This window comes from Papaver somniferum, chromosome 5 (genome assembly GCF_003573695.1).
Source record: "Papaver somniferum cultivar HN1 chromosome 5, ASM357369v1, whole genome shotgun sequence".
Lineage (NCBI taxonomy): Eukaryota > Viridiplantae > Streptophyta > Magnoliopsida > Ranunculales > Papaveraceae > Papaver > Papaver somniferum.
Window position 1 is genome coordinate 54,955,780 of NC_039362.1, and position 12,551 is coordinate 54,968,330.

General features: G+C 36.8%; 1 protein-coding gene across 1 annotated transcript; it reads left to right on the forward strand.

The window, feature by feature from the left end:
* Window positions 1-458: 458 nt before the first annotated feature.
* Window positions 459-1,001, forward strand: LOC113279062. The gene has a single exon (XM_026527775.1). It carries the CDS (start codon window positions 459-461, stop codon window positions 999-1,001), a length of 543 nt encoding a protein of 180 aa, XP_026383560.1.
* The last annotated feature ends 11,550 nt before the right edge of the window (window positions 1,002-12,551 follow it).

Sequence of the window (12,551 nt, forward strand, 5' to 3'; positions counted from 1 at the left end):
AATAGGCTCCATGTTGGGGGCAAGGTAGCGCTAGTTTTCTCGAAAAACTATGGAATAACTCTTAGGCATGTAAAGGACGTTAGTTAAGGGGAATCAAGTGCCTAAGTTATTGCAATGGATAAGAGACATAGGGGCACAACTATAGCAGGATAACTTATAAGGTTTTATATTGTCTCAACTGAATTCCAGTCTTGAATCTGATATTGTCTAGTGGCAGTTTATTTTAAAACTAGAAAATGGAGTAGCACTTGGAAGCAGTCTTCAGTATGCACTAAGGGCACTTAGAAGCAGTCTTCAGTATGCACTGGTTTAAAATGGGCATGAAATTCTTTGAAAGATGACATAGGTGGTGTGTTGGAAATAGGTCTAAAATTTCAGTATGTTATGATACGTGGTTTGGTGATTCTCCTATAATCAATGATGTTGGTTTCACAGACTTCATTAAGAATAACATAAACATGAAAGTAGCAGATTTGTTAAATGGAAAATTATGGACTATTCCTGAAGAATTACAACATTATTTGACTGCTGCAAGATTGCCTGAAGTTAGTGGAGGCTCAGATTTGTTGGTGTGGAGCAGTGACATAAGAGGTAAATTCTCAACTTCTGTAGCTGTTGAAAAATTAAGATTGAGAGAACCATGGATACATTGGCCTACTTTCATATGGAAACATTTCCTGCATCCAGGTATTGCCAGTAATATTTGGAAGTTACAACAAAAAAATTATGTTGATGATATGGTTACGAGGAATCAAGGATATGAACTGGCATCTAAATGTTGTATTTGTGGTGAGGATCAGAACAATATGGATCATACACTATTGCATTGCAAGTTCACCCTAAAAATATGGTCTTGGATGGGTTCTGTTTTTGAATTTAGAAATCCAAAATCCTTTGATGATGGATGTAAAGCTGGTCAACATAAAAGTCCTTTGATAAAAGAAATTTGGATGACTGCAGCCTGTGCAACAATGAAGGAACTATGGTTTCAAAAAGAATAGGAATTGTTTTGATGAAATTGCTTCTCACAGCAATGATAACTTTCAAAGAAGAATGAAAGTGGTTATAGAATGAAAGGTACTAGATGGGGGAAAAACCATGATCAACAGGGAATCAATTTTTTTAGACTGGGTGTCAGAAAAATAAAGTGTAGTTGCACTAGGGAATGCTATTGGACAACTCCAGAATTTTCTTACCTTTTATTTTGTTGTGATGGATCATCATCTAGTAATCTTAAGAATGTTGGCTTTGGAATTGCAGTAAGAGACCATATTTATCAGGTGGTTTGTACAATGTCAGGTGGGATTGGCATTGCTACCGACTATATGGATGATGAAAAAGGGGAGGGGGGTCTAACAACCACACCCATTATTTCGTTCGGCAATCTGTATGGACTAACTCCAATATAATTCCAAGAGAATCAAATAGACAGTCAGACTCAATCAAGGAAATATATCCAATAGTTATATCTCTGTTTCTCAATGTAATCAGAAAATCAAACATATAGGAATCCGTGAGTGTAAGGACCCTCAAGATCGTCAATGCTATTAGACCAGTCAAGACATGATTTAGCCGTCAATGAATCGATTAGACATTAATTAATAGAATTTAATCTAACAACGATCTAGATACGGAACTAGTATCACTAGATAGATCTCAAAATGTTAGGCGTAATAGACCGCCCGCACGCATCATTCGAATACCATACGAAGAAGATATCATCAGATTTTGTATTAAACCGACCTGGCTTCCCTTATCTAACCTACTGGGTGCCTCAACATTTTTTTGGCCTTATCATCACCATAACGTGTCGAGAGAAACTCATTTTCTCTTATTCTTTCTCTTTCTTCTTCTTATTTCTTCCTTCTTCTGTTCTTCGCCTCTGGCGATTTTGAAAGTTTCGAGAGATGAAATTAAATTATGAAATCGTGAGGGTTGAGCAAAGATCACGTAATATTTGAGGATGTCGATGTTGAATCGATTATGGTACTCGGAATCACAGAGAAAGGTAATTCGAAGATTGAATTTAGAGTTTCTATTTTGATTGATCTCGTTTGTGAAATTGAGTTTATTTTGGTGTTTGTTTCTTGGGTTTGTTGTTAATTAGAGTAAAGAGGGTTGTATAAGGTTTAATTTTAGTTTTTCTAGGAAATCAGTTCTCAGGTTAGGGTTTCAACGAATTGAGGATGAAGATTAGGGTTTCTGATTTAGGTATTTCGGATGAGAATGACGAACTAACAAGTGGTGATTGAAGTTGGGTTATTGATTTAGGGTTTTACAATGAAGAAATAGAAATCAGGGTTTGAGTTCATAATTGAGGAATCAATTGAACAGTTTTGGAAGTATGATGAATTGGTAAATTAGGGCTGATGTTGGTGATTCTAAATAGAATTCGATGACCAGAGGATGATAAGGATGGGTGCTGTTGAGACTAGATAAAATATTGTATTACAGAGCACTGTTGGTGAAGAAATTGAAGTAGCAATGACAATGATGTAGAAGATGTTGACTCATAAATATGAGGCTGAAGTGATAAAGAAGTTAATGCAGGTGGATTGTGTTGGGTTGGTACAAGTATGGTCTGGTGATAGTGACAGATAGATGTATACGTAGGATTGTTGGTTTCTTTGAGTTGCAGTGGAAGTTATCGAACGACAAGGAACTCAACTGGGTTGGTGGTGGTGTAATTGTTTTCTCTAGTGAAGCTAATGATAATGGAATTGAAGTACAGAGATGTTGATATTTCAGTGGTGGACATGAAAGAATGAACTGATGTTGTTAGTTATTCAAGCTGATAACTGTGTTGTGTTTGTTCATGGCTGGTTTATATGGATGTCAGTAAAATTGTGATGCTAAGATAGTATGAAGGAAGGTTTGATAGAATGTGAAGAAGTTAAGATGGTGTTGAAATACAAAGAATAAAACTAAGAGGATTTTGATATGGAGAGTGTTGTTGTTAAGGAAGTGGTGTGTTGGTTTTGTCTTAATTGTAGATTGCATGGAAGAGTTAACTCAAGTAACTGCAGTTAAAGTAGTGTTTAATTGTTGAGGCTAAGATGGCACGGTTGATAGAGTTCAAGAGATATGAATGAGGTGTTATCTGGAGATGGTGATGTAGCTTATAGATTGTATAGAATGGATAGTTTGTGTTTGAATCAAATAGATAGAATTAGGTTGTTAAAGGAGTAGAAGTTTTTTTGAGTTTTGACTTGTTGTGTTGCATATTTTTAGTCTTGGCAGGTTACGTATCGCACCATGATGGTGCAGTTGGGTCTTTGGCCTTTGCAATGGCCTTGGCCAGTTGCTTTCAGCCTTGGATGGATTTTATTCAGCCTAGATGACTTAACCCTTTGTTTGTTTCAGTCAATCTGACTGAGTCGAGTTAATCCTATTAAACTGAGTTGAATCGTTTCGATTCAGAACTGGTTCGGTGAGCCAAAACCAGACTTGACCCATTGACCGTTGACTTGACCTTTGACGTGGGCTTAGACATTGATTGTTGATTTGACCTGTGACTGTCGTTTTGACCGTTAGTGACCATTTGTTGACTCAGTTGCACTGGACCTTAAGCTAGTGAGCTTGTTTAGTGGACTTCGGCTTAGGCACAGTTTTCCTATTTTGATGAATTGGACTATATATGTTCCAAATTGACCTTTGGTTCCTTCTACAAGGTTGTAGATAATCATAAGACATATCTAATGCACTATAGAACCAATCGAATTGAATTAGTAAATCTTTAGAGGTGTTAAAGTTAGATAATGAAAAGGAGTAGAACCATAAATGGGTTTAGAACCGATAGATAGTTCACTTAACCTATAACTAGAGAATTGTATGAGATTATGATATGAGCCTTGTATGAGCCTTTTGGCTAATATTTAGAGTGCTTATATGATTAACAGTTACTCTTTTTTAACAATGGTCGATTCAATGATGAACCAGTGGATTATGGATCGCAAGGTATGCGAGGCTTGTCATCAAAAGAGGTGGGAACTCTGTAACCTTTTTGTAATCATTAAGCTTTCTTTGATATGCGAGTAGGATGTGTTATTCATGTATTCTGTATGTAAAAATGTTTGCAATGAATGTAAATGTGTGTGTGATTTCCCCGCAAGGAGTTCCTGTTGATCGCTATCGTAGGCGTCAAAAATAATTACACTTTCTTACTACTCAAAATATATTATGAAGCAAGGACAAGAAATGATCGTTCCCACAGAGAGGTCTTAGGTTGCCAATATGTTTCGGTTTCTTATGTAAAGCCAGGGGGATTTTCTGATTTTTATATACTAAAATAAAATAATAGCAAAACAAATAAATAAAGCAACATCAATAAGATTATAATATTGGTCAAGGATTGGTTTTCATTCACAAACATGTATTTGAAACAATAACTAGAATTGATATTTAATCTCAATTTATTAAAAGTCCTAGGATACCTTGATCGCAAAATATCCCGCTAATTTCCTCTTGTCATCAACAAACACATTAAAAGATGCGAATGTGAATTATACCTAGAAAGCAACCTAAAGTGTAAAAGCACAATTAAGTTTAACTCCCTAAGAGCACTAAGTTCTATGAAATAATACTAATCAATGCAAACGAATGTGTAAAAGCACTAATCCGTTTTAACAAAGGTTATGATCCACTTGTGACTACTAGGATGTATCACTACAAGCAATGTCACAATTATGCTACTTGCAATCAAGAATTATCACTTTTGCGTATAATAACCCTAATCTAGCAATAGAGATGAAAACTAATTCAATCGATTCGCGACTCGACTAAACATGCATTCAAATCATATAACAATATTAAAAGTGAATCATAAGCAACAAAATATGGAGACAAAACTAATTCATTGCATAAATATCATGGTTAAAACTCCAACTTATTCCTTAACCAAAAGAGAATTATCTAAACATGTGAGTGGAGTTCATAACAAGAAGGAAAAGAAAACCTATCATGTTTCTCAAAACCCTAAAACAAAAGTAGAAGTAAAGATTTAGAATATGATACCCTTATAAACTTTCTCTCCTTACCTGATTTCTCAATTAGGTCGCACAATCTTCTGCCAAAATCCCGCTCCTAAAACACCCATCAACCAAGCCCAGGTCCAAGTCCATCTAACCAGATCACCTGTCTCACTGGATTGAGTCAACTCAGTTCAACTATCAGTCCCATGGAACTGACAGTGTACTCCTTTGTTGAAGCATTCTAACCTTCACTGACACCACATGAAGTGGATGGTGCTAACTGCGAACAAGATTACAAGTGGAATGTAAGTTATCAATTCGATGTCACCATCATGATTGATAAAATAGCACTCAAGAGATCTAAATAGTGCTTTTATTCGTGGGAGGTTGGGTAGCTCACCATTCTACCCGGAGTTTATGTACGGTGACACACACTCTAAAAGCACATATTTAGACACGTACAAAGAAATGAAGGTCGGTGCCTCTCATGATGTAACATGGGTAGTCTCCACTATAGGGGACCACAACTCTAATACTGAATTCAGTCTGCACCTTATTTTCCACTGGCATGGTTAAATCCAACTTTAACTCTCATATAAGTAAGAAACCCGATCACGTTCTCTGTCATCTCTAAGTTCAGTCACTCTTATGAGAATCTCGATGTAATCTTAGCAACATGTATACTATGTGACTCTAAACTAATTACAAGTTGGATTTTTTTTTTATTCACTATTTTACACAAAAGTTGAAAATTTCATGAAAAATTTACAATGCAAATGCTTAACCACTCCCCCACACTTAAACTTTACATTTTCCTCAATGTAAATTGAATCGTCCATAGAAAGTCAAGGTGGGAAATCTTATAATGATATGCGACAAGAAAAAGTAAATACAAGACAAGAACCAAAAATAAAAATAAGACAAGACAAGAAATACTCATCGTATGGGTTGCCTCCCATGCAGCGCTTGGTTTAAAGTCGTCAGCCCGACTTGCAAGACGAATTCCTCATACACCAATAATCTGAAAAGTTGGGGATCCACCTATAGAACCTGTTTTGCAAATAGTAAATTCACACAAACATTAGTACAATAAATCAAAAGTGAAGCTATAGCCCCATATAAGTTTCCCCCACACTTAGTCTTTTCTACACTTGGAACTGTATAAAGAACATAAAAATCAGGAACTTCTATGGTTTCTTCTTTGCAAACATTCATAGTATGAGAATCAAATGTTTCTAATGGCGGATATCGAGAAACAAAGTCATTCAACAATATTCTCGAAGCACATACATTCAAACCAATAAGAGGTAAAGGAGAAGAAACAATATGCAAAGGGTTAGACAAACCTTGCACAATCTCTTGTATCACATAATCCTCTTCATCCTTGAAAAACTCAAGTGAATTACTCACCTCTTATATATCATGGTCCTCTATCAAACCGTGCAACCATTCTTCGTCCGTTTCTGCCTTAACCAAAGTCTCGACATAAACATCATCATTACAATTCTTTGCAAGCTCAATTGGGTCCTCCACAATATTGGTCAAATCGGTCACATTCTCAACACACTCGTCATCATTAGGCTCAAACCTTGTTGCAAGGAAGTTCTGTAAAACACTAGTATCATCATACTCATGTACCTTTTGAATAGGTGTTTGATAATTATAAAGATCAAGAGTTGAGTCAACTACACTAATGTTATCAAATATCTCCAAAGGTTGGTCCTTTTCAACACAGTCATCTTCATTTTCAGACTCACCATAATAAGAATCGTCGTCAGTTTCCCAACCTTTATCACGACACCGTTTAAGCTCCATGTGAATGGTCCTACTAATTTCATCGAGAATCTCTTCCGAGGCTCCATCATCTTCCAACTTGTATAATTTTTGTGCAAGTTTCTTGACACTCACACGCTTACATCTGTTGGCTACAATAGGTTCTCTTTCCCATGACTCTTTACTTTGAATGGGTGAATGATCATAACTAAGATCCGGAGTCGAGTAAGAAAAATTGTTACAGAAATTGGTTTGTGCAACGTTCTCTCTGTTACGGTCAAGTTGGTCTAGTCTTTGTTGCATGTCTTGTAATCCATTCAAAATCTGCATACAACTCGAATAAAGACAATTAGAAGTAGAATTATCCCACCTTGGTGCTTGACTTACATACCCACTACAAGGTCGTTGTTGGTATGTATGAAAATCACTATAAGGTTCTCTAGGATATGCATCATAGCCAATAAATTGGTTTTGATTGTATCCCATAGATGGTGGGTAATTTTCATAGTGTTGAGGTTGTTTAAAACCGTATCCATTGTTCCAATATGCTCCGTCCATAGAAATTGGTACCTGAAACAAGAGGTCTCAAAACTATGTCAAAAACCAGAAATAAGAAAAAATAAAAACAAAACTAAAAATAAGAAACCAAAAACAAGTGACAACCGCTGCCTCCCCGGCAGCGGCGCCAAAATTTGATCGCTATCGTAGGCGTCAAAAATAATTACACTTTCTTACTACTCAAAATATATTATGAAGCAAGGGCAAGAAAGGATCGTTCCCACAGACTGGTCTTAGGTTGCCAATATGTTTCGGTTTCTTATGTAAAGCCAGGGGGATTTTCTGATTTTTATATACTAAAATAAAATAATAGCAAAATAAATAAATAAAGCAAAATCAATAAGATTATAATATTGGTCAAGGATTGGTTTTCATTCACAAACATGTATTTGATACAATAACTAGAATTGATATTTAATCTTAATTTATTAAAAGTCCTAGGATACCTTGATCGCAAAATATCCCGCTAATTTCCTCTTGTCATCAACAAACACATTAAAATATGCGAATGTGAATTCTACCTAGAAAGTAACCTAAAGTGTAAAATCACAATTAAGTTTAACTCCCTAAGAGCACTAAGTTCTATGAAATAAGACTAATCAATGCAAACGAACGTGTAAAAGCACTAATCCGTTTTAACAAAGGTTATGATCCACATGTGACTACTAGGATGTATCACTACAAGCAATACTCACAATTATGCTACTTGCAATCAGGAATTATCACTTTTGCGTATAATAACCCTAATCTATCAATAGAGATGAAAACTAATTCAATCGATTCGCGACTCGACTAAACATACATTCAAATCATATAACAATATTAAAAGTGAATCATAAGCAACAAAATATGGATACAAAACTAATTCATTGCATAAATATCATGGTTGGAACTCCAACTTATTCTTAACCAAAAGAGAATTATCTAAACATGTGAGTGGAGTTCATAACAAGAAGGAAAAGAAAACCTATCATGTTTCTCAAAACCCTAGAACAAAAGTAGAAGTAAAGATTTAGAAAATGAGACCCTTATAAACTTTTTCTCCTTACCTGATTTCTCAATTAGGTCGCACCATCTTCTGCCAAAAGCCCGCTCCTAAAACACCCATCAGCCAACCCAGGTCCAAGTCCATCTAACCAGATCACCTGTCTCACTGGATTGAGACAACTCAGTTCAACTGTCAGTCCCATGGAACTGACAGTGTACTCCTCTGTTGAAGCATTATAACCTTCACTCACACCTCCATGCCACAGCAAGAGTGATATCTTCCCTGCACATTACATCAATCCATTCAAACAAGCTCAATCCATTGCAGAAACATTGTTGTCTTCTTCCACTTGCTGCCAACCCAAATATATGCTCAACTGCATCAGTACCATCTGTAGCTTCTTGCCTGCGAACAACAACATCAACACTGCTCAACTTCATACCCTGAGCTATCAGCACACAGCTCCCGTCTCATTACAACTCAAGCCACTGAAACCAGTTGCATCTATTCTTATTATCATTATCTGCAGCCCCTTGAACATCAAATTGAACCATTTCAGCTTTATCACCTGACAACCACAACCTCGAGAAGTATCCAGCAAATCACCATCGAATCATTACTGCCATCAAACCACAGTTAGTCACTGAGACACCATTGAATCTGAGTGTCTTCATCTCCATGTCCTCGCGCCATTATTCAGTAGCCAAGAATCCCATTGAAACATCACCAGCATACTCGAGCCAATTCCTTGTTCTTGCGAAAACATGCCCAAAAGCGTGACTCCGAACTCATATATCCCGCAACCAACTCTTGCATCCAACACATTCTACCTTTATGATTCACTGAAATATTATGATTCATACTTCAAATTCCGAAATCCGACAACCAGAACAAGTACACCGGCTCACCATTCTCGTCGCGTTTCTGCACAGTTTCTGCATTTCTGGTTGCAGCATCTAATTCACAGCTCTTGCCACATTGTCAATGTTGTCAGTCTTAACCCATATACACATTCCCTGGCACACGACCTTCAAACCAACAGCACCAGATGCTCTTACAGCTCCAATTCTTCCATCTCAGGCAAACTCCATTAACAACACAAAGCTTCAACTGGTGAACCATACTACCTGGAAATCTGTTGTTCTTTCTCAAATGCATTTGATGTGTCTTTATATGCATCATTGCCTCATACTTAAACCTGCCAATCCCATCACCTGCAGCTCATGGCAACACAAAACTCTTCACTTACATGCAACACACTTGAGCCAGTCTCCATCTCGAGCTGCACTTACTCATCACAACCTGCACTTCTGCAACACAGCCAAGCTACCAGCCTTGCCTTCTGCTCATACATTCAACACACAACCTGTAATACCAGTCCATCAAAACCAGTGCACAATAATCATTCCCATCTGCAATCTCACATACACAACCAACAACAAACCCATTTCAGTTCTCATTCATTAGCTCATAGCAACTGCCATCTCCCTGAATTCACAAACCACATCTCATGTACTCCATATACATCCATGACTCATAAGCATCACCATTGCAGCAACACAAATCTCAGATACCACCAATCAACTTCACCTGAATTCCATGACCTGCAATGCCTCTTGCACCTCCAGTTCTTCACAGATTCTAAATCATCTCCTCCTCTCATTTGAACCTCGGATTCACCTTCAATCCACCATTTATCACCAAACCCATCTTCTTATCATTGAGATTGAGCTCAGCTTCCATCTGATTCATTCAATTTCTCATAAACCCATAGATTCAATTCAAACCCTTAATTCTTGGCTTCTTCTCCTTCTTCTCGCATTCGATCTTCCTCTTCTCTGTCTTGAATCAGAACAAACCATCTCTTATTGCTTCCGCAGCAACCAAAATCACTCACCATCTCGTTCATCTATACCCATCTACATCTCAACAAACCAATTTCTGAGATTTGAGCTTGAAACCCTTGCATGCGTTAATCGCCATCTGTTGTTGCAGCGATCATCTTCCTTTCTTGAACAGACTCTAACAAATCCCATCGCCTCAGCTATAGCCTCTTACTCTAACCCTTCTCAAATCCCGTTTCTCTCCGCATCCGTTCATCCTATTTCACTCTTCTCTGAACTCGTAAGAAAATGATTGAGAAATCAATTTTCTGCTGAAGTCTAAGGCCTGGTAATGAGTGGGATTCATCTAGGCACTATTACCCTGATAAGGGTTGCCAAAATTAGCAGCCTCTAAACAAATTCAGCTGATCCTCCCCTTATCCTTGGCTTTACTCCCAATAACACTTGCAACTAAATAACGTTTCTGCCCTTTTTCGCCTATTTTTTCTTCTTTTGCTCTCAGTGACTCCAAAGTACCTAAATAACTCAAAAGCACACATAAGATACATAATTTACATGAAAACTCTCAAAGAAAGCATAAACAATAGATAAATATCAAGGTGTTTTAGACACCTATCGAATTCCCCCACACTTAGACTTTGCTAGTCCTCGAGCAAATCAAACAAAACAATTCTAAAACATACATACAACTCTGTGTCGTCGAGGCTACGGTCACACTTAGCATGTATAACAAGCCTTTAAACCCTTAGGTGTCCCTAGTGGACGAGTTATAGTCTCGTGAGGGTTTACTAGAGATCTACCCACAAAACCTACTTTTCCAACTTACTAGTTATCCTAAATGATAGCATCCAACGTGCTAAGAAGACATAGAGATTCTGCACACTAGTCATAAGAAGTTAGACACATAAATGAACACAATTTCATCCTTAAAAGTTGAGAGAGAAATAACCATCCCTTATCGAAAGAAATTCGGGTTCGGAGTGATCAAAAGTCTCGACTCTGCCTCACAAGAAAGGGTTTTATGAAGTTGCTCTCAATAATAAATAGCTTTTTATGGGTCACACATGTGTCCAGGTAGGAATAAAGAGAGAATCCTGTGACACGTTGAATGGTAGGAAGGCAAAACCCTCCGAATTGTTTTGAAAACCCACATCTTTTATTCATTTTGAAAACCTTTTTTTTTCCTGACGATCTCTAAGAAAGGAAATCAACCACTTAACGAAGGTGGGAATATGCTTACTTACCTCGTTATCCGTTCGACGTGCAGTTAGCACCACTCTTACAGCATCCATAGAAACGTCTCCGGTCTTCAGTCCTTGTCTTCATCTTCATCTTCGTCTTCGGTCTTCAACTCTTGATGATGAAATTTTGAACTTCGTAGAATCTTGACAATGTGATTCTTTCCTCTAATTCCTTGTTGCTTGAAACTTCATTATGAATATTTCTTCTTCCATTGGCTTTATTGAATGAATACCAACCCAAAAACGAACCAAAATATGATACAACAAATTTTTCTTGTCTCTCTTCTTTTCTTTTTTTTTTTCTATTTTTTTCGTCTTCTTTTTTTTATTCGAGACAAAAAAATAAAACAAATACAAAATGAAAACAAAACAAAACAAAACAAAATAATAAAACTTATAATAATGCACCTAACAAAATTTTCTCTTGTCTCATTTTTTTCTTTCTTTTTTTTTTCACTTTTTTTTTCCAGTCTTTTTTCTTTTTATTTCTCAATTTTTTTTTCTTTACTGAAAATAAAAATAAAAATGCAAGTTCAAAGGCCATGGTGTAAATACTTTACCTCTTGATTCTTCACAACTTGTATGTCTCGATATCATAAACTTATTGAATTCTCATCTTGATAATCTTCGCTCTTGTACAATAGTCTTCAACTTGTATAAATTCTTCTCCTTGTCTTGTTGCTTTACATGAATCTGAAATCTGCTCATTTCATTTTTGTACCGTTGCTTGTAAACCTTGAACGTCTTCAACTTTCCTTCGAATTTGTGATGCTCCTCTTGTTGATGATGATGGTGTTTCTATGGACATGTTGGTGTAGAGAGAGATAAAATGGATGGTGCTAACTGTGAACAAGATTACAAGTGGTATGTAAGTTAGCAATTCGATGTCACCATCATGATTGATAAAATAGCACTCAAGAGATCAAAATAGTGCTTCTAATTGTGGGAGGTTGGGTAGCTCACCATTCTACCCGGAGTTTATGTACGGTGACACACACTCTAAAAGCACATATTTAGACACGTACAAAGAAGTGAAGGTCGGTGCCTCTCATGATGTAACGTGGGTAGTCTCCACTATAGGGGACCACAACTCTAATACTGAATTCAGTGTGCACCTTATTTGCCACTGGCATGGTTAAATCCAACTTTAACTCTCATATAAGTAAGAAACCCGATC

What these genes read in the sequence shown, in the direction of transcription:
- LOC113279062 (XM_026527775.1), top strand. Translation starts at nt 459, where the DNA reads ATGAAAGTAGCAGATTTGTTAAATGGAAAATTATGGACTATTCCTGAA.